Genomic DNA, 23,074 nt, shown 5'->3' on the forward strand with positions numbered 1-23,074 from the left:
CTTTGCATATCCCCCAGGGGTTGGTACAACTCTTATCAATTTTCCTTTCCTCAGAACTCCTACAGTGTACATAGTGATTCTTCACCTAAAGTTCATGAACATAAAACTATATTTCAATATAATTGGTTCCCTCTGCAATCCTATTTTTTTTTTAATGCATTTAAAAGCTTTATTCTGAGAGTGGGTCCAGGTTCTTTACCAGATTGTCAAAGGAAGGAGTTCATGACGTTAGCCAGTATAGTCCTAAAACCCATACTAAAATACTCAGTGACTCAGAGTTTCCTAAGGTTTGGGCATAGATAGATCGATAGATATCCCAATGGACAGGGAGTTGCTATAGGAGGAGTGGGCTATATGCTTCCTCTTTCTAGGGACATTCCTTGATATCCAGCACTGAGATCCAGTTAATCAATCTTCAACCAAGAGGATGACCCCACTCTTTTTCTCCCAGGGTCCCAATCAGATTTGATTCAATACAGACTCAATTCAATGAAAAACTTCTTAAGGGCAGGTTATCACTGTACCTGCCCTTTGCACCCCAGTGCCCTATTTCCCTAATACAGCCCCCAAATGACAGAGTAAGTTGGGGCTTCCCTCTCTCACCAGGTGTCTAACCATACCCCATCCTTGTACCCTCACCACCTCAATAGTTTACAACCTACACAACAGCAAAGGATAATGTAGCAGCAGGGGAAGGAGACCTTGAGAAACGGAGAAAAGGCTACAAGAAGTGCCTGGGATATAAACACCAAGAAGTGCAAGGAGCTAGAGTATGGAATGGCAGCACCATTTTTCCAATAAGCCAAGGATATTTCTGAAACTACTGAGGCCACACACCAACTCTCTCCAACAAGAAAATACAATCCACTTGTCCCTCTTTGTATGACTCCCCGCCCCAGCTCCCCAGTCCCAGAGAGTTCCAAAAAATGCCCCGCTACATAGCATAGCAGATAGTGAGAGCTCCATGGTAGCTGGGGTGTTTTCCTTTGTGCATGTAACCTGATGGCTATCGCAGTGCTCAGGACCTAGCTGGTGTTTGAAACTGAAAGTTCAGACTCTTTTCCTGACTCCCTCCTAAAATAAGCACAAAGGCTTCTATGGACAAAAACGATCAAACTAAGAGAAAATAAAAGTCAGAGCCCACACTTTTATCCATACCACCTTTCCCAGGATGAGCTGTCACAGGAGAAGACTATCTCAGTGGGTCAGAATCAGGGGTGAACCAGAAATTGTCACAGGCTCTTCTCTCTTAACATACAGATTCATATATTAGACCTTTCCTCTCCTTCCCTGCCTTAAATGCTTTCAGGGAGGGGTCTGAAAGTCAGAATGATGCTGGTATAGGGCCAGGTTCTCCAAGATTGGTTGAGGACTGACTGTCCCTTCCCTCCAAAAAACATATCAGAGATTGTTCCCCCAATAAAAGACACAAAATGACCTGAAACATACTTGGAACTAGGAGATTTCCAATAGACAATTTGGGGATGCAAACATTTTAAATATTTGGGAATCATCTGACCCTCCTATAATTTAACAATAACGTAAAGAGAATACTGACAAGTATACCTTCTCTTTCCTGGACAAGTCTTCAAGCTGAATTACGGGAAAATATCCCTCAACACATATTGTAGAGATACGAATGACCAAGGCAAAACGTCATAGCCCAGACTTCTCATCTCTCTACACCAGTAAGTTTCAGGGATGGGCTAAACATGCTTCAGCGTTAAAGCCCTGGGCCAGCCTAGCTTAACCCAAGACTTCCGAGAACCAGATGGGAACTTGGGAGATAATCTCCCAGAACACTTTCCTTTTACAGATGAAAAAAACCATGGCACTCAGAGTAGTTTAGGAATTTGGCATTCTTTCACAAAAAAAAAAAGTAAATAGCACTGCCCCTTTGTTTTTCCTGACTGAAGATTTGCATAAATCACTTATCAACTTGAGTTTTATAGACTGCAAATCACCCTATAAATAATTTGCATGGGCTAATTAAAATTTAAAAATTTTTTTAAATGAGCTAATAAGATGCAATTACTTAACTAAGGTGGAGTCAAACAAAAGAAATTAAGAAGTGATTTTTCATTTCATTAAAGGACTCCTTGTGGGATTCCTCTAAAAGAAAAGTTTCTTTTAAAAGTTGATCCAATTTATACAAATGACTCCCTCTTTCAGCAAACCTCTTGTGAGCTCTACCCACATCTGCTGGATCATCCATCACTTTCCTCATAAGTTTTGCTTCATGCAATGTGCTGCCTTTTCTCTCTCTACCAATGTCTCAGTTTACCTAACTGTGCTAGTATGCAGCAAAGGTAAACACAAAATTCTGGGCAAATAAAATGCAACCTACCTACTAGCTTCTAATGTGGATATTAATTTTTTAATCCAATGAATGCATACAAAAGAATGCTAGGGACCTTCTAAGTTGGGCCTCCTTTTAGAGATAAGGAGATTGGGTCAATATTTCCCTTTTTAGGCTTCAAGGTCATACAGGTAACAACAGAGCTGGGACACAAACCTGCATCCTTCTGGCTAGAAATCCTGGGCATTTCCACTATATCATGCTGCTTCTAGTTACTTTAAGCATCCTCATGCACCAAATGAAGAATCCTAGAAGAGTTCTCAGAATTCATTTATAAACACCTGTTTGTAATTTCTGTGGGGAGAAACCGGGAATGAGGTGGGAGGGCTGCTTCAGGAAAGTGTGAATTGTCATCAGCAACAGAACAATGGGCACCCTGATCATCCGGGTAGAGACGTGTCCCCAAAGTGGGAGATGCAGCACCCTGGGGGTGCTGGAAAAATCCAAAGGGGTGGTAGTAGCCTCAGGTGCAACTGGGGGTGTTGAGTAAAAATAAGAATTAAGGCAACCTAACACTGCCCTCCCTCACCCACCCCCAGGTGCTGAATTTTTTTAAAAAGGGGAACCTCTTTGAGAGGATCAGCAAATGGGTATTCCCAGGTGGAACACTCCTCCAGGAACGGCAGATACTGCTGAGGAGGACCAGGCAAAAGAGAACAAGTCAAAGGAAGAGCAAAAGGTCAAAAGAGTAGTGAGGAAACCAACATCAAAAGACAAAAAAGTCCTATAAAGAGTACATTTGGAGCAGAGCACCAGAACATTGTCTACAGCTGGGCTTCTTAAACTTTTGGCATATGTGACCCCTTGAGCTCTTCTTAAACTGGGGGTCACAAATTCATGTGGGGTTGTGATACAGTATAGTTGCTCTGTCAGATTCATAAGCTAAGTGGTCTACCTCTTGAAGTATATAAGTAATATTAATAGCCTGCACACATATAAACCTTTGTTAAAGGCTGAAAACTACTCCAGAAAGTAACTGGGGTAGGACTTAACTATGACATCACTTTATAGTTATCAGATTATCTCAAAGAACTGAAAGATCCCAATCTCTTGTCTCTGCCTTCAAAACTCCCTAAAATGTTAGGGCCCACATAACTTTACTACTAACATTCAACCATAAACTTGTTGATCTGAAAAGGCAGACTTCATTCCTCTCTGGGTATGATGTTCAGGAAATTAGCCTTCAAAACTTTGTAATGTAGTATGTTCCCGATCTCTCCAACTATACTTCAAGCTTATAATATGTATATTACACATTTTCCTAACCTTTAAGTGCCCTAACAGTCTGTTTTTCCAATGGGACATGGCAATCCCTCAGGTTCACTTAGGCACTTTGATCTCCTTTTCAAATCTTGTCCCTGTAACTTTGAGCAGTAGTTTTTCAACCTGTTTGTGTCACACAATAAAAAAGAGCTTCTCCTTTTTGTCAGTATCCTTTTAAACTTTCCTTAAATCTAGAAGACAATTGTAAAGTTGATCTTCCAATATACCTTTCTTGTACTGTATCTTCCAGAATGCCTGGCAGTGCCAGATGTACAAGTGTTCAAGTCAATGCTTGCTGGAGACTGGTATAATGAAGTTGGAGCCTTGAAGAGCTTTAAAACCACTTGGAAGGGACAAAGATGGAAATTCAGAAGGCTAAAACTCGTTTATAGTCTTCTTAGGTGTCATGGAACCCTCTCCCTTCTCATTTGACTAGATGTGCATTGGGCAAAACCTCACTGATGCTAATCTCCAAATCATTTTGTGGGATATACATGAAGACCAATAAACACACTTTGAGCCTTTGCTTGGCTATGCTGTCAGACAAAATGGGTTAGTTCTTCACTGTCACTGTAACACATTAAATCAGTATGTGTGATGGAGAAGAGGTTAGTAGGGACATTAATTTAGTTCCAAGAGTGGTGGTAGTGATTAAGAGGACAAGGAAAACACTATTCTTTTCTTTCAAGAGTACTGGCCTCCCATAACCTCTAATGTCTGTTTTAGCATTCTAGAATTCTGTCAATTTCTCCAACTTAGGTTCCACATCCACCTCCACACCTCCCCACCCCAAACCTCATTTGTATTAGTTTCAGGAATCCCCGAGAAGATACATAACACCTTTTATTGGGAATACTTCAAGCTCACTCTCTCACCCATTGGTCAAAGTGTATACTATGCTAATTAGTAATTTTTAAAGCCCTCCCCAACCCTAAAATTTGTCAAGAAACTAAGACACAAAAGCACCAAAATGTGATGCTCTCATATTGCAATCAACAACCAACCAGGGGCAGTAGAAAAGAAAAAGAATTTTTACCTATGAGGTGACCAAACACAAAATTGGGCAAAGTGAAGGTTCTGAGTTGGAAAATCTCAACCTTTTCCCAGGAGTCACAGAAGAATAAAGAATGAGCTAGATTTTTAATTGTAAAGCATGTGTGGCTCATGGGACTAATGTTGTTAGGTACAGGTTGGACTACTGGGACTCTATTTTGTGAACTTATAGACCTAAATTACATGACAGAATTTGGAAGGGCAATGGACAATAGGGGAAAAACAAGAGGAGTCAGGCATCGGATAGAAGGGACCAATAAACGGCACCAGAGCAGCAAGATTATATGAATTGTGCTCACTTGTTACTACCATCACCTTAGTTTCTCCTCCCACAGGTTGATTTGCTATCCTATACTGTCCTCTTATTTTCTTCTCAACCTACCCTAAAATTTCAACAGGTAGTTAAGGTGAGATAATTATTTTGCATATTTCTAACAACAAAAAGGTATGCTACTCTTGTCTAACATGGAATGGTGCTAGTTGTCCCACTTGCGATCATCAGATTTAGTGCTGAAAAGGAATTTAGACATCAGTCCAACTCCATCACTTTATGGACAAGGAAACTCAGGGTAAATAATACACACTAAGTTAAAGGCAGAACTTCGACTAGAACTCACTTCCAGTCCTGGATTCTTCCCATTATTCAAACTGCCCCTCCCTGATTACTTTCCTTTCATTTCTTTGAGTCCTTCAGAGATGCTGTCTGTTTTCACGAAGTAGCTATTGCTCTATCCCCTTCAAAAGAGAGGTGTGGTTTTGTCTTCGCAAGACCTTCAAAGTTTCTGATGTAAAGGTTCCACTTTCCTTAACATTTGTTTTCTGTTCCCTGAGACTAGAATGCCTGAGCCCTTTTGGTCCTTTCAAGACACCACAGAGTACAACCAAACCCAGGAAGACATCTTGTGTTAAATGTTGTTTCTGTGCCGCTGGAGAAAAGCTATATTCCAAGCCTTTTAATGAGGCTGTCTTGTAAAGCAACATCCAAAGGCCTGGTATAAACACATTAAACACATATTAAATGATTAAAATTTACCTGAGCATTCACCAACCACCAGAAGATCAACTTATTCATATTGTAGTGCCGCAGACTGGTCCATACAGCATCAGAGTAAGAATCGTAAATTTACTAACCAGTGTACTTCAATTAGATCTGTACACTAAACCTGTTCTCTCCCACACTTCATTTTTTCATGTAATCTTTTATTGAAGAAAATAAGATAGCCACAAGTGCAGGTTCTACTACATAATACAGATTTTTTTTTTTTAAGGAGAAGGAAGGGAGAATCCTAAAATTAGCTGACCATTCGTTGAGAACAGGAGACATAGGGAAGAATACTGCACAAGCAGCTAGATAAATAAATGTGTCAAAGAGCTTGCTAAATGACTAATATTATGCACAAGTGAATTCCAGTTCCCTCCTAAATGGCTCTAGGTTATATAGTTTGCTTTCTAAAAAGAAATGTCCTTTCAGGATGGTGGCTCTTTTAATGAAGATCTCTATGGAAGCTGTATTTACTAGTAATTTCACACTTTCAATCATAGCTCCAGAATTTAAAATCAACCACTCAGCTGGACTATATAGATCCATTTCTTGGAAAATATACCATTCACACTAGTTCAAAAAGAACCAGATAGTCGGAGGAAAAAAAGGGTCAAACTACTCTGCAATTATTAAAGAAAAATCCACTAGGACAATTTTACTTCTACATAATCGTGTTTTGATCTGGTTACAAGGAATAACCCAATGCAAATATTTTCTTTGTTTTTAAAAAAACCCAACTGTGTACAGCTTAAAGCAGCTTTTCACTTGCTAATTCATTATGAAAGTTATAGGAAGCTGGGGAAGGTTAAAGAGAAGAAAGCCCAATTCTTCCCAGAACTTTTGCCTTGCTTCCAAGTTTGAGAACACATATTACTTTTTTTTAAACTCCCTTCAAAAAAACAGCCTGCTGCCAGAAAACACTCCCCAAACCACCCACCAAAGCAACACACATACTGAAAGATTCAGCTTCAGAGGTCTGTGAGTGAAGGTGTGTTCATATGAATTTGCCTTTGAGGTTTCTTTTCTTTCCTCTACAATGATCAAAACACTTTTGTATATACCAGCTAGTTCCTACACCTTTCAGGACTCCTTCCATGGAAAGAGAAGCTAGCTTAGCCTCTATCATTCTTTCTTCCCTAACCCTCCCAATCTTGACATTTAGCAGTATAAATATTACTACCAGATTCTACAATAAAAAGTGCAAAAGCCATGATGTTCCTTGTAATGGTATTTAACATGTAATCCTGTTTCTTCCCTGCAGTCCAGACATCCTCTTCTTTCCTTACTTCATAAGCAGAAACAGATAAACAACAAATGTCTGCCCCAGAGATCATTCTGCCTTCAACTCTCCAAACTCCATCCGTGGCATTGTCAGGACACTTAAAAAAAAGTACCTGGTAGTAATTTTCAAGAACAAATGCATCATATTTCCCCATAACAATGTTACTTCTTGAAGCTCAATAAAGAACTCTTGTCCAGTTGAAGCATTAAAAGCATCAGCCTGTTTTATTTTGTGACAAGTTTATTGAACAATATTTAAGACTTCATCTTTATAAACAAAGCTCTGTTGAGCAGTATTGAGGCAGCACCTGCAAATAATGCTGTGGCCATGTCAAGAAGAAGCCATTTTATCAAGCATTTGGTTTCTTACCAGTTTAAATTCTTGTAGAACGACCAACATGACAGCTTAAACGGAGAATTTTTCAAGGATTGGAAATAGCTTAGAGCATAAAGTGGCTACTTTGGAATGTTGTTCAAAAGAATCTCATAACCAACTTCATTCAGGAAAGCTACCCCCTTTAAGGATAACATCCTACTCCACTGGAGTCAATTTTAGGGTGTTTTCTTCACTCCTTAACAAGCACTTCTCTAATATCAAATAGTATGAGTAGTGCTGGGGTTCAATTAAAGAATGAAAGAAGCCGGCTAGGGATTAGATGCATCCCTAGTTTAATCTGAAGTATAAGACTCCACAGAATGGGCTGGTATTTCTCAATATATAAATGTGAAGTCTTTCTTTTTTTAATACAGACCTAGAGGTCCATGCAATGGGCTAAGTAAAGAATGGCACACTACCTTGAATTTTTCTCTGAATCTTGAAGAAAAAAACTGCAAGTGGAATTTTTATTATAGATGTCCTGACAACTGGCAGTAAAAAGCTATCGACTATGTTTTAATACTGTGTTATATTGAAAAAGAAAGAAAAGGTCACTAATGATTGTTATGTACAACTACAGTGTGTATACAAAACAAAAATCCAAATTCTGCATGTGAGCAAAATGTTTCCCTAAGAGTTCTGTAAAATTTACAGACTGGCGTATTCAGAAATACATTTTACACAAATGTCACTAACCCCTTTAAAAAGCAAAAGGAAATAAACGCACCAACTAGTTAACCAGATGCAAAAAAAGTCAAACCTAATGAGAAAGATTCTCTTCAATTCACTAAATACAACGCTAAAATAAAAGTTACACAGGAATTTGAAAATATCATGATAGTGTTTACAAATGCACACAGCTTTGAGAAAAGCTTTACAAAGCCTTCATACCATATAAAACTTATGACAAAAATCAAAGGAAATAATATAAATCCATTTCCAACACAAACCTACTTCATTAGAAAATCCGAAGGAAAAGGTGTATGAACAGTTTCACAGAACACATTTTAGAGACGTTTTACTAAAACTCCAATGCCCAAAACAAGATAAACAAAATGCTTATCAGTTAGCACTATTATTAATTTTAAAAAAATCTCAGATACACAAAAATCAAATTCCAGAGTGCAGGCATTTAATTACATTTCACAACAAGAAAAGTATGTTGTGATTCAACCAAACTTTAGAGTTTTCTCTAGTTTCCACTATTTAATTTCATGAATAATGAAACCAGGTTTTCCTTTTTAGTATTTTTAATCTGAAGTGTAAAAACAAGTCAAAATAACCAAGTAGCTACAATAAGGTGTAAAACATTTAATCAAATAAATGTTAAGAACACAGAACCAAAATAAATTTGAAAAAATAAGCATAAAGACTCATTTTTCATCTCCTATTCAAATAACCTATATTTCTGGTATTGAAAATAGTCAACGTTCCAATAGGAGGAGAAGGGGATTTGCTGTTGAAATTAGACTCCAAAATGGTTTGTTGACGTTTTATACTTCGTCTTCAGAATGAAATACAATCACTTAACAGAGGCTTAAATTGAACAGTATATACAACCATCGTATTGCTTTTTTAAGTTGAGGAGGCAACACCTAATGATCAGTCAAAGCAAATTTGTACTTGTGAATTACCAGAAGATCCACAAAGCAGTCACCTCTTGATTGGAATACAAGTCTGTACAACCCCTTCCCTGAACAAAAATCCTGTGCTGTCAAATCTGCTAAGAATGTAGTGTTGAACAGGCTTTCAAAACTCTTAATGGTCACATGAATAAAACTGTTGCCACTTGTATCTCTAAATCACACCACACTTTATTTCAGTGCTACCACTGACATGCAACACCAAAAAGGCACTATTTTGTGTGGAAAACAATTCTTTTCAAGGCTGCTGTTTAAGCACACTGATTTGCAAGGAATGTTGGGGACTTTTCAAATCAAGACACAAGTGCCCTGTAAGAGACAAAAAAATTTTGTTTCTCATGATCTCTCCAACCTCCCGTTCTCCATTAAGGCTATGATACTATACAGTAATATAACACCTCTGCCAGGGTTCTTAGTTAAGTTGTGAAGGAAGGAAAGCAGAGGCCATAAAGGTGCCTTTTGGGGCAATGGTGACCAATATGCTCCCAGGCATTTCAGTGGCTAGGACTCTTGTTAAACTGAGCTCCATTTTTTTCGTTTTTTTTTGTTTGTTTTTGCCTCAGAGTGCCCTAGCTCCCAAAGGAACAGAAGGCAAGGAACCCTAGGGGATCCAGTTCCCTTCTGGCAGCTGTAGTTTGTCTGTATGAAGACACACTAATTGTTAGATTCCTGATCAAACAACTGCAAAAGTAAAAGCTTCTAAAATAGAATTCAAGCAAAAACTACTACTTGTCAATCTATGGACCAGCTCATCAAGCAATTCTAATGAGTTACTGCTGACATTGATTGACTTAATTTTCTCTATATAACGCTTATTCTTTTTGAAAGGATCCCTCATCTAGTCCCTTAAGTTCTCTTACGGGCCAAAATTTCACATAAATGAATAAGAAGGAACATATCAGCACCATTAGTCCATCTCAGCTAGCTAGAAGTTCAAACCAAATCAAGCATCTTAAACACTGATTACAAAGTTTTTTGTGGTTGTTGATGGTGTATCTAAGTAAATGGACAATTTAAAACTGACTAAACTTAAGACTTGATGGTCAAGCCAAAATTGCTCTAGGGGGTTGGGACACTTACTTCTGTGGCAAAAGTCTTATTCCACACAATTATAATTGTGACAATGGGAATCTGTGTTCAAAGTTATAAACATAAACTCCGTTTGGATTTTTATAAAACAGTTCTGCTCATTACATAGGAAGGAGTCAATTAGGCAAATAAAGCAGCAACTTTCTAAACACACAACTGTCTATACATCAAGAACCTTTGAGAAGCAATAAAGGTACATACAATGAATCTGTATACACAGAGATTTTATTCGGTTGCAAAAGAAAATTAGGACTTTAGACAAAGCTTTGACCCTATAACAAAGCAAATCTGTCCAGCTTTGAACCAAAAAAAATCTAATAGCCAACTTCTATTTTACAATGGCTTGCAATAGCACCCATCAAGAGCTTTGCTGACTTAATCTTAATACATTTCTATTTTCTTCATCCCAAATGGTATAAAACCAATCTAGACTCCTTGATAAGCATTACGTGGTCATTTGAGTTTTAACAAATGGTTTCTCTAAAGGTGAGCCAAAATTATTTTTCTGTTCTCCCCATACAGCTCTACTGGAACATACAGCAACATTTATCCTTGCAGCAATTCTGTAAACAGTCAACCAGTGCTCTCTGTCTTATTGAAACCAATCTATTTGCAATTTAAACAATCCACAGGTTCTAACCTGGAAATACTAAGAAAACAATCTTGATGCATTAATCACAGCACTATGAAGATCTAGCCTACAAACAGTATACATGAACAGCTACCCTAATACAAGTTTGACTTTTCTTGAGCCTATAGGTCTGTCATTTAGATCAACAACAGCTGCCATGGCTTCATCCCGAGACTCAAATGCAACCATTGCTTCACCCGTGGGCATGCCTTTTTCATTGTATTTTAAACACACTGACCCTGGGATCACTTGATAGCCATAAAAGAAATCTAAAATTTCATCAACAGAGACAGTAAAGGGCATATTTTGAACTTTAATAACTGTTGGACCTGGTTTTCCAGAAGTAGTTCCAAATCCAGGAGGTCCCCCAATATGAAGTGCTCCAGGCCCAGGACCAAAGCTTGGCGGCCCACTCAAATGTCCAGTAGTGCTACCAAGACCTGGAGGGCCACCTCCAAAACTTGGGGGGCCACTCAAAGTACCTGGTCCATTTCCAAAATTCTGAGGGGCTCCTCCAAAAGCTGATGGTCCACTTAAATTATTGGGACCACTTCCAAAACCCTGAACATCAATACCTAAACCAGGCAGGCCACTATTTCCAACAGAAGGTATTCCAGGTCTGGCATCTCCAAAGGCTCCTCCTAATCCTGGTGGTGGAAGTGGTGGGCCAAAGGCATTTGACCCACTAAAGTTACTGGGAAAATTAAATGGAGGGCCATTGTTTGCTTCTTTTGAGCCTACAGTCAGGAAAGCATGCTCATCACCTCCAGCATTTGGCATTCCTGGCACTGTGGCATTACCTGGCAATGAAATTTTTAACCCCTTTTTCACTTGAGATGGAGGATTTTTTTCAATCTCCCTCATGTCTTCTAGGGTAATTACATGCAATAAAGCTTCTCTTCCATTAAGTTTTTTACGGTGTAATCGTTCAGCCTTATGTGCATCATCTTCAGTTTTAAACTGAACCAATGCCTGTCCTAACCCTTGCCCAGTATTATCAACAAGAATATGTACAGCATTTTCATCCACTGGAATTTCCTCTAGGAACTGTAGAATATCCATCTTGGTAATGTTGAATGGAATATTTGATATATGTGCACATAATTTTGGTGAGTTATCTCCCTCAGTATTTAAAATAATCTCCCTCTGATCATAACTGAAGTTCTGTAGCCTCTTCCGAATCATGTCTATCTTTTCTAACATTCCCTTTTTAGTAATCGGGTGAACCTGAATAAAGCGATTCCCCATGTATTGCTTATGACGACACAAAGCTGCCTTATAATCAGACTCGCTTCTGAATTCTACAAAACCTTCACCAGTTGCTTTTCCATTGGGTCCATAAGCAATATAAATACTATCTTCCACAATATCTAGCTTTTTAAAGAAATCAATAACATGTTTGTTTTCTGCTTCAAAGGGTAGACCTTTCAAATACACACAAAAACCAGGCTCATGTGGAGATCTCGATCTTGACCTTTTCTGCCCACTAGGCGATTTTGACCTGACGAGTGTCTGAGGAGGGGGGTGTGTCTGTCCAGAAGGTCCCATGCTCTGCTTGAAAGTGATATGGCCTCCAGCAGCTACCCACTGTCTTTCTGTGGCCGGGCTGACTTCAACATAGCGTTGAATCATCAGCATTCTGTTTCTTTTCAGTGCTTCAAATGTATCTTGAGGGGAGAAAAACTTAACTAATCCATTCCCATTATTTCGACCTACATGATCTTTCAACAAATGCACTGCATCTACACGAAGCCCATGGAAAAAGTCTTTGACATCAGTTTCCATTGCAGAAAAGGGCATCCCATGGACACTGACATACAGATCATCAGGGTTGATGGGAAGTGGCTTCAGACTACTTTGAGAGTTCATTTGAATAGGATTAACAGGATTCAAAGGACCCAGAAACATTGGGTTCAGGTTACTGTTCAGATTCAGTGCTGTTCCAGATCCATTCATCCCAGTAGGTAAGGGTGCCACCGGTGGTGGATTCAAAGGAGGCATTCCTGACAGAGGTGGCATAGGGCTCATGGGTGGCACTGGAGGTATTGGGGGTACGGGAGGCACAGGAGGCAGTGTAGGTACAGGAGGAGGAACAGGTATCGGAGGAATAGATGGCATTGGTGGCAAGGAGGGCATTGCTGGTATTGGAGGAATGGGGGGAGGTGGGACTGTGCTCATGGAGGATGCTGTGCTAGGCAGAGTTGAACTAAATGTTGGACTCCCAAAGGAAGCCCCGATATTTGGAGGGGCTGTTCCTACATTGGCTGTGGAAAATGTAGGGATATTTTTGTTGCTTTCATGCACAGACGTAGCTGCAGTAACCACACTGGGAGAAGGATTATTAAAATTGGGAACTGTGGTAGGTAAATTTACCCTGCCACTCATGCCTGAACTAGGAGGTGGTCCTGATCGGCTAGCATTTGCTGGTGGCATATCTAAGTTGGCAGTTTCAAAACGCCTACGACTGAGTTCAATCATATTTTGCATTTCAGTTTTACTACTCAACAATAGTGTTACTTTTGACCCTTTAATAGTACCACCTGTGCGCATCATACCAAGCCTTGCATCTTCATCAGTGGCAAAAACGATGAAAGCCTCACCCAGTTCACCCCCTACAATATGCACGCCCCCATCAGGGATGGTCAATCCAGAGAAGAAGTGGCGAATGTCCATGGTCCCCGCCACAATTGGGAGACCTTGCAAACGGATGACCACAGCCATGCTGCGCTGAAATAACACACACCTGCAGATGAAAAAAGGCAACGGCTATGTCAGACTACTGTTTGTCATACCATTTATTTAGCTAGTAGAATCACCATCTACCCATATTAGGCACTCAAAACATCTCCTCAAGCTAACACAAGTGTTAATATAGATTCTATTTTTTTTACTTTCTAAAAAGGGAAAGCTATGTATTTAACAGTTAAAACCACCACAATTTCAACTTCCAAAATACATTATAGAAACACAGATTAAAAGTTCAGTCCAAAGACCCAAAAGTATCAGAACAAAAACAGTAAGAGGCAGCAATTTTATCATACAGACTACCAGTTATTTAGTGACATTTAAGGAAACATATAATTCTCACCATGAGAATGACCCTTTAACCATCATGGGAATAACCTTTAAATAAGGCACCACAGAAAATACAGCTTACTGCCCTCCCTATAAATCTGGCAACTTCTTGGGACTATTAAGACATCTTGCATAACTGCAATTCCTAAAATCTAAATGTAACAGAACTGAGGAACTATGCAGTACTGATTACAAATGGTTCTTAACAGTGTGAACTTTTCAGACAAATTTTAAGTGAGAACTAGTTATAAGTTAGTTCTCTGCGCAATCTGTTCAGAACTATAGTCAGTAAAACTAAGCAATTTACTCAATGTTAAATTAAAGAACCCCAAAGAGATGACAATAAATGTATTGAATCCCAGCACTCCTGATTTCTGCAGAGATTCAACATCTAAAACAATTTCCAGGAGAACCCTGCTACAATGCTAGTCACTGTAAAACGATTTTGGTTAAACCACGGGTCCAATCACCCATCCCAATCCCCTCCACAAAAAAGAATTCTGAATATTGTGGGTTCTTTGGGGGAGGGGGTGGATTTTACTTTTACTGTTTCTACTATGTCCTCTCAGAATGACTCCTGATGGAAAGAGGGAAGAAGGGTCTAGATAAGCTATTATTGGGATAACAATTATAGAGAGTCTACAGAACTCAGAGGTTGCTTTACATGGTAGCAGGGCTCTACTGTACTTTTTTTTTTAAATTAAAAATTAAATTAAAAGTTCAAGGCCAGAAAGGGTAAAGTAACCCTCCAATACAAGTATCTGATATTCCAAGTTTTGGCACTTCAGATTCCAAACATTGGAAACACTGGTTTTATAACGCTAAATACAGGGGAGCAAATTGCAAAGTGATAAATGTTTTTATGGCTGTGACAGCATAATATTATTTTGCAGTTAACTTCAATAGTGTCAATATCACCATTATTCTAAAGACTAGAAATATCAAAGTTTTGAAACTTAGTAATTTTATGTAGATCACTCTAGCTGTAAAAGAACAACTTAAATATAATACACCCCTTAAATTAGTTGTGACACAGCCAACTCACTTAACTGCTCTGAGTTCTTTTCCTTACTGGGCTAGATGCTTTCTTCTAAGATCCCTTGAGCTTTACAATTCCATAATTCTATTAACAATATTCTTTATAATGAAATTTCCTGAATATTGACCAAGTGCAACAAGATACCATGCTGAGCTTCTTCATTATTATGATGACTACATATAAAAGGAAAATATTACTGTTTTGGTTTTATATTTTATAGACCCTGCAATAAAATATAAAACAACCTAAAAAATCTGAATAATGATGGGAAGGAAGAGCTTTTTGTATCTGCTCCAAAATGTTTTATTTTTAAACTTTGAAAGATAGTTCTTATTAAATTCTAATTTTAGATATATATTTTGGCTTGAATAAGTTATTTAACTATCAGCTGGAACTTTTAAAAAAGTGAATTAAATGTCTTTAACTAAAGAAGCATGCTGAGTCCCTCTATATTACTGCACTTTATTTAAAGACAATTAAATAGCCAGTATAAGACATAGTATGAATAACCCAAGTATCAAAAATACCAACTGAGTGTAAGTTAGCTTACACCGGGTACAGGTACATAATAGTAGCCCAATGTGGTCCCCAAACACGACACACAAACCAAACAGGGCTTAGTGCCGTACAAAGTACAGTACCAGTCTTTTCCTGCTACAGGTGGGAAACTAGTGAAAGTCTGTACAAGGCAAAAATATGCTAATAAACACATGCCACAGGAGATTTCTCTGCAAAAACCTTTGTGCTGAAATAGATTGTTGCTGAAGGACTACAACCAGAATAATTCTGGAAGTCTAGAGAACACAAAATTTCCCTGCTAAGCCTTCAACACAAGAAAAAACAATCATCTTTCAGGTTTGAGAGGAGGGAGGAAAGAGCAAGAGCTCTGCAACTTAGTGTGAACTTGAACAAGCCCTTTAATCTCGTCCAAACTGTAGTTTCCTCGTGTATAAAAAGGATTTGGGCTTAAAAATACATGACAATAGCTCTAGAGCAAGGGATTCTTATTTTGTTGTTGTCAGGACCCTTCAGCAGAATTCCTTCTCAGAATACTGTTTTTAGATACATAAAATAAAATACATAAGATTACAAAGAAAATCAATTATATTGCAAAACAATCATCAAAACATTGAACCCCGGATTAAGGACTCTTCATCTAAAGAATCTGCAGATTTATACCAGTATCAAAAGCAACTACATCTCAATGGATCTAGAATACTACTTACTGGGGAAGGAGAGAGGAACCTATTTATTCTACAACGTTTAGGAATGTAGCATTTAGGCACATAGGACCGAAGCAGTGCAAAACTGATCCCAAAGGAATCTACACCAGCAGTACAAAGCACCTAGACATCCCTCCTCCCTCCCCAAAGAGAAAAAGCTTAAGACACACCAATTTGCATATTACACAAATCTTAAGGTTATTTAAACTACCTTGTTTTAACTTAAAGATAAACAAACCTTCAATTCAAAAATCTCTTACCTGAAAAAACAACAGATGTATTTTCTTAACAAGTAGCAGAGGCCAAGTCAATCCTGTGGGCAACCAATTAAAACCAACTTTTAGACTGCAATAAAGAATAAATGGAGGCAAAAATCAATGTAGGAAACACACAAAATAGTATTTGCAGTTCACAATGAACTGTCTATTAAGAAGGCTCAAGTTTGAAACCACCACTGGGCACTTCAACTAGAAAGCATCCAAAAGATGAACCGTGCCAAAACCCACACACACTTACTACTTAATAGTGCTTTCAAGTTTTAGTGTCTGTATTCAGTAAGAATGAATGATATTTTTTATAGATTTGCCCTAAAAAAAAAAAAAAGTGATTGAGAACTAAAACATTTATTTTGCTTAGTTTCACACGACATTTGCTTTTCTGATTGAAGGATTGGAGCTTAAAGCAGTGTAAGGAGGAATATGATTCCTTTTGTCCACAAAGAAACAGTCCAGTAAATTTTAATTATAATTGCTTAGACCAGGCCAGCCTCTACAGTTTATCACTAAATTCTAGATAAAAATGTTTTACTAAAACTCAGAATAACATCACTTCAGTAGGCAAATTATGTCAACTCCATGGAATTTTAGGAAATTCGTATTAACCACTCTTCAACAGTTGCTTTCACACAAACCACGACTTCAGCCAACACCATAAGCATAAAGTCAATAAGGATTTCAGTTCTGAGAATTTATAACACAAAAATTGCACTGAGATTCAAAATTCTGTGGAAACTGATTTTCCCAAAATATCTAGATCTGTTTCCAAAGTATCTACAAGAAACTTCAGAATACTCTCCAAAACAATCAGAAGTGAAGCATCTTTCATTCACATTTCCTTAATCAGTATTATGGCGATACTCAAGCAAACTACAGAAAGTGATTAAGACAGTCCTTTGGGAAGAATGATAAGCCATGAGAAAACGCGACTTACTAGAATCATGCTCATTTTTAACCTAAATCCATTCAAAACCAAACCCAATAACTAACTTTTGTTACTACTGATGTACAATAGAAGATATTTTAAATATTTCAAAAGCTAATCAATCACATTCTAATCCAAGAATATTCTACCAACATCATTCTAAACAACCCAAGACACAAACTAAATAATAGCTCATCACTTATACAAATAAACCATCAATTAATGGATGTATTATGAAATACTACAAAAATTTACATAACTCAGTAAATACAAAGTGATTGAGGAATATGCAGAAATGTTATTTAAAATGCAATTACATGGACATATATTAATTCTATAGTATGCTAATTGATTTTTCTGATAGTCATTACACAGCAAATTAAGTTCTTAAAAGTTTAATAAATCTTAAAAGCCACATTTAGTAAGCTCTGCCAGCAAATACAAAGAGAGTAAAGGAAGAAGGAACTGAATAGACTAGCACTTCTTAAATAAAAGCAATGCCTAATGAGGATGGGTCTATACTGCATCAGTATTTTCTTCTGATAGTTTCTAATTTGGCTCCACGGTCCACAAAGACAAAAGTTGTAAGCAACTGTGATTAAATCAGATCACTGAAAATTATTTCTTAAAAATATGAAATGCTGAGTCTATAATGCATTCATGTTTCTTACTGCAAAAATTATGTTTTCCCTAATATAATAAAACTGGTTGAAATGACAAGCAGACCACTGTAGCTTCAACACTATTTTATTCATATTTATTATATGGTAATTTCCCATGTTGCTAAATCCATTAAGGGATTATTGGGCATTCTTGTCAAAAATTCTGTTAACTAGAAAAAAATAACAGAATCAAAAGGATAGTTCTTGACCCAAAGAGAGTAGGAGAGAGGGTTTATTATAAAAATACTAAATACTAGCAAAAAACAAACCAAATGTGCCATGGCTGGTAGTCAGAGTAGCAGTTCAGGCCAAAGACTGGAATTAACTTTTGAGAGAACAGACCTGTGTCTCCAGGTCTTAAAGAGATCTCTGATACATGGTCCTCTATCCCCAGAAACTAAGCAGCTTCATCCAGGCAAGCATGGATTGTCCTTACAGACTACATCATTCTCCCCCAAAGGACTAAATCAAGTTTTTCCTTAGTAGCAAATAAAAAAAAAAAAATGTACCCTCACTCCATACCTCTTTCCCACCAGGCCAATGACACCTGAAATTGCTGACTATAAATCATGAGATCTGAATTTGGGTCCCATCAATTGCAAACAATTCAAGGTGGGACTTTGGACATATCTGGGCCTTAGTATGGTTATGGGGTTAGACTCTAGAGATCTCAGAGCTGACACTCTAAAACTCTAAAGGGATAAAACTTTTCACTGAAAAGATAAAAAGCTTAAAATACAATTCATATGAAACTTTATACCTTGAAACACACTCAGATTAATCAGTCAAACCATCACCAAGCAAAAGTAACAATGCCTTTCTTGTTCTGATAAGTGCTATCTGTTAAGAAAGGACACTGGCAGATACAAACTAGATTGATTACAAACTACAGAGACCACAACTTTGCCTAGATTGGTCCTGGTGATATACTAGAGGTGCCAGGCAAAAAGCTGTTGAATTTGCACATATTCTGGCATTTCTGCTTCTGCTCTTAATTGTGGACCAGGCTAAGTTCAGAAAGGCTCATCACCAGTTAACTAATAGGTGCTGGCTATAAGCAACTATTTAAGTTATATATGGGCTAGGACCTGTGTTGCTGTAAAGAATTCGGACACCAATGAAATCACAGATCTTTTTTAAAGAATGAAGTATCTTTGCCAACACAGATTTTCTAAATTGTTTTTGTTTTGAAACACAAAGTTAAAAAGGAGCTGATTTGTCCATGGAGCTATCATCATATTCTCAAAGGACAAGGAAAGCAAAATCATTTCCTTGGTGTCCTAAATCCCAATTCCCAAATACATTCAGGCCTCTAAAAATGAGAAACTCATGCTAGCGAAGCTCTAAAATATTATTTCATTTTTAAGAGCAAGTGTATAAAACTAAAAAAGCAATTAACTTCTAAACACAAATTATTTTAAAAATTAAAAGGAAAAGGAAAACAAAAGTCTCAAATTGAGTTTCAATTAACTTTAATACAAAATTAAATATATTTATGACTTGCTAATTCATCAAATAAAACTTCAATTATGTAGATAACTTGTTCTGCCCAATTTCACTTTTGCTTCAACTACAAGCTAAGACAATCAACATCTATTTCAGTTTTGACACCATTGTTTCAATAAAACTTTTTAGAAAATAAACTGTAGATTCGTTTAGAATTTTAAAAGCACAAAAAAGACTTATCTTCACAATCACAAGCAGAAGATAGAATATTGAGGTATGTAGTTTGCAGGTCCATTACTCAACCTGACAATTCCACTTTTTCTCAAATACAAAGAGGCACCACAAAAGCGAACTTGAATTACTTTCAGCACTACAGTTTCCATCCACCAAAACCAGTAGGCATCACAACTAAACAAAACAATCTCACATTAGATCTCAAAGAAACAAAAAGGAAAATTCAAAATCACACCAAAAAAGGTAAGTGAGCCATAGAGAGAGACAAGGAGAATGAGCCAAGTGCTATAATCAGTAAATACGAAAACTTCTGACAATTACAAGAAGAATGCAAAACAATTATAATTTAGATAACTGCTCTTATTTTGTCCCCCTTAATGGGTCACATTTTATGCTGGGATTTTAGCAGCTTCCAACACTTTTTCCATTAGCAACAGGTCAGTTGTCAAAAGCAGTATTTCTAAATGTTTACACCATCTACAAAAAGCACTACAAAACATTTTTCGTTTTTAAGGATAAAAAATAAGTTTTTTAGAGTAAAAATAATTAGTAAAAAAAGTTCCAACTCATATATACTTCTAAGAAATATTCTAATTCTATGGTAGACCCATTTACTGTGACTGCTGGTTTTAAACTTGATTAACTCATCTGTTACACATTGAGTATTTGTACTAAATTCAAAGCATACCAAAATATTTATCTATGAAAGTATATAAAGATTTGATAAAACCACAGAAAAACTAAAATAATTTACTTTTCCTCTGTAAAACAGATACCACTGATACTTACCTTCTCCCTACATAAATATCCTTTAAAGAATTCAACTAAATTGGATCGTGCAGTTACATCCTGTCGAAAAGACATCGAACAGACTAGCAATCTTAAACGCTAGCATTTATTCAGATGCCAGTCACTCAACCCCCTCCCCCTACTCAATGTTTAAAACTGAAAGACTTCACAACTCTTGCCTGTCCCAAGGTCCCCCAAATTCTCTACACAGTGTAATAAAAACGTCAAGCCTAAAAACGAGATAAAACAGCCCATGGTTCCCTGCTCTCAGAATATTCAAGTTAATTAAAGCTTTGGAAAATTTTCTGCAGCTTCATGTTCACCCCGATAAAAAAAGTTGGTGTTAGAAAGCAAAAAAGACATTACAACAAAGAAATCCAAATTTAATGTTACATATAAAAAACACTAACATTAAAGCATTCTTTGAAATTAAACTGCACCAGTTAAAAAAAACTAAGTACATTGTCACCATACAAACAGAAAAGCATTTCATTTTCTGAAAATTTTAGATTACAAATAATTACAACCCAAATATGTAAACCACCTATAACACTTCTATGTAATCACTATTCAACGTTCCCAGAAATTATTTTTGCCAGGAAAATATGAAAACAGAAAAAAAACACCTAGTCATGATTGCTTTCTGAGTTCGCAATTCCCCATTCTTCCAGAACTACCGTAACGAGGGGCAAGCACAAACCAGGCCATCATGTTTCCAAAGATCTAGAGATTTCTTTAACTCTAGTCTCGTAATAAAAAACTGTAGACTGAAAGCCGTTTGAAATCTATTAAGTCCCTAAGCTACTCAGTAAGTTCAAACACTATTGATTCGTAACGAATTTTTTTACAAAGTTAACTTTTCAAACCATTTACTAATAGCAAGCCAGAACTCTGAAACCGTAGCAAAAGCAGAACATTTCAAAGAAAACGCTCCATCAGATGCCTTCCGATCAGGTATCAATGGACCAGACAAGACCCTGAACTAGCCCCGCAAGCACGGCCCAAATCTTTAATCGAGTGCCTGCAATCACGCGGAGAGGACTCACTATGCTATCCCCCTCCCCTCGTGGCAAACCCCCCACCCCAGAGAATTCGGTACCGCCACACCGCAGACAACCTAGCCTCTAGCACTCGGTGCACAGGTGTCCGTCCCCCCGCCCACAAACAGTACTCCACAGCAGCATTCTCCTCACTCTCAGCCTCCCCCGGCACCCAAACTCAACGCAAGCTCCCCAACACAAAAAACACGAGGCTCCTTCAGGTCCGAGTACAGACAGGGCCCTCCCCGGCTCCAGGCATCGCCCCTTTCCCCGTCCGTCCGGGCCAGCTGCGCAGCCCCTCCGAGAGGGAGCTCGGGGCCCCTCGCGTGCCCCGCCCCCACACCCGCCCCAGTGCACGGAGGCGCCCGAACAAGTCCTCCCTCCAAACTCCCGCAGCGGCTCCGGCCACAGGGGGCGTCCTCCTACAACCCCCGCCCCCCAGGAGGGGGGGTCCTCGTGGCCGCCCCGCCGCAGATCCGCGGCCGGGCGCGGCCTCACCAAGCCTGCCTCCTTCCCTCCCCGGATCCGGCCCAAGGGGGCGGCCTTCCTCCCGGCTCCCTCCCCCGAGGCTCCGGCCGCGGCGGGCGTCGTCCCTGCGGCCCCTCTCCTCAGCTCCGCGGCAGTATCCCGGCCCGGGCCCCGGCTCCAACGCGGGGGCGGGGGCGGGCGCGGACCGACTGCCGGCCCTTTGTGTGGGGGGCTGAGGCGGACTCCGCGGCCTCCGAAGGCCCCGCCCCGAGCCCCGCCGAGCCCCGGTCGCGGCGGGGCGGCCCGAGCCCCGCACAGCCCCGCCCGCCCGCGCCGGGGCTGCGGGAGTCTTACCGGGGAGAGCTGCGCGGTGCCCGAGCCCAGACCCGAGCTACCCCCCGCGCCAGTGTCTCCGCCCCGCGGCCGACAGCCCCAGCCCGAGCGGGGTCCCCGGATCCCGCAGCCGCCGCCGCCGCCTCCGCCTCCGCCGCCACCTCCACCGCCGCTTCTGTCGCCGCCTCTGTCGCTGCTGCACAAAATGGCCGCCGCCGCGCTGCGCCGCTCCGCGCTCCAGTTGGGGGCGGGGCGACGTCCTTGGGGGCGGGGCCTCAGGCCAGTGGAGCAGGCGCACTGGAGGTCAGGCTGGGATGCTCTCAGTCCTCTGGAGTACAGCGGCGAAGTGGATACTGTGGATTTTGGAGTGGCCAAAGCACCATTCGGAACCGATATAAGGATCCATTCATACACTGAACATTGGTTAAGTATCTACTATGGGCCAAGCGCTGTGACAAGAGCTGGAACACGAAAACAAACAATATTAAAGCACTTGAGGGAAAATCAGAGGCTCATGGACCTTCCTCACCTGTGTCTGTCCATTTCCCACCTCAGTGCCTTTGCACTAGCAGTTCCTCAGTGCCTGGAATGCACTCCTCATCTCGGCTTTCTAGGATGCTTCCTGCAAAATGGTGCTCAAGCAACGCCTGCATGAAGCCTTCCTGATCCCTTGCTTCTAGTGCCCTCCGACCCAAAAATTTATTTTGTATACATAAAGTATGTATTCAATTTTGCATGTACTTGCTGCTCTCCCCTTCCCCCTGCCCCACTCTGCTCCTTGAAGGTAGTTTGATTTTTGTTTGTGTCATCGCCAGGGCCCAGAATGGC

At 39.4% G+C, this 23,074-nt stretch overlaps 2 protein-coding genes across 4 annotated transcripts in view; both read right to left on the minus strand.

The window, feature by feature from the left end:
* CPNE1 (copine 1) overlaps positions 1 to 22,363 on the minus strand; it is a 33,755-nt gene extending 11,392 nt beyond the window's left edge. Inside the window, exons 1-2 of one of the 3 annotated variants that reach the window (XM_072631369.1) lie at positions 22,268 to 22,300; positions 16,335 to 16,387 (exon numbers count right to left, since the gene is read on the minus strand). The gene's annotated coding sequence lies outside the window, so the exon portion shown is untranslated. Of the gene's footprint in view, positions 1 to 13,337; positions 13,470 to 16,334; positions 16,388 to 22,267 lie in introns of those variants that run through there. The other 2 variants (XM_072631367.1, XM_072631368.1) reach the window with 2 other exon arrangements.
* On the minus strand, positions 10,314 to 13,458 carry RBM12 (RNA binding motif protein 12). Its single transcript, XM_072631366.1, has one exon. It carries the CDS (start codon positions 13,456 to 13,458, stop codon positions 10,828 to 10,830), a length of 2,631 nt encoding a protein of 876 aa, XP_072487467.1. The 3' UTR covers positions 10,314 to 10,827.
* Positions 22,364 to 23,074: the final 711 nt, after the last annotated feature.

This window comes from Notamacropus eugenii, chromosome 1, assembly GCF_028372415.1.
Source record: "Notamacropus eugenii isolate mMacEug1 chromosome 1, mMacEug1.pri_v2, whole genome shotgun sequence".
NCBI classification, from domain to species: Eukaryota; Metazoa; Chordata; class Mammalia; order Diprotodontia; family Macropodidae; genus Notamacropus; species Notamacropus eugenii.

Excerpts from the sequence above, each read along its gene's own strand:
- RBM12 (XM_072631366.1), bottom strand. The coding sequence starts at position 13,458 with ATGGCTGTGGTCATCCGTTTGCAAGGTCTCCCAATTGTGGCGGGGACC.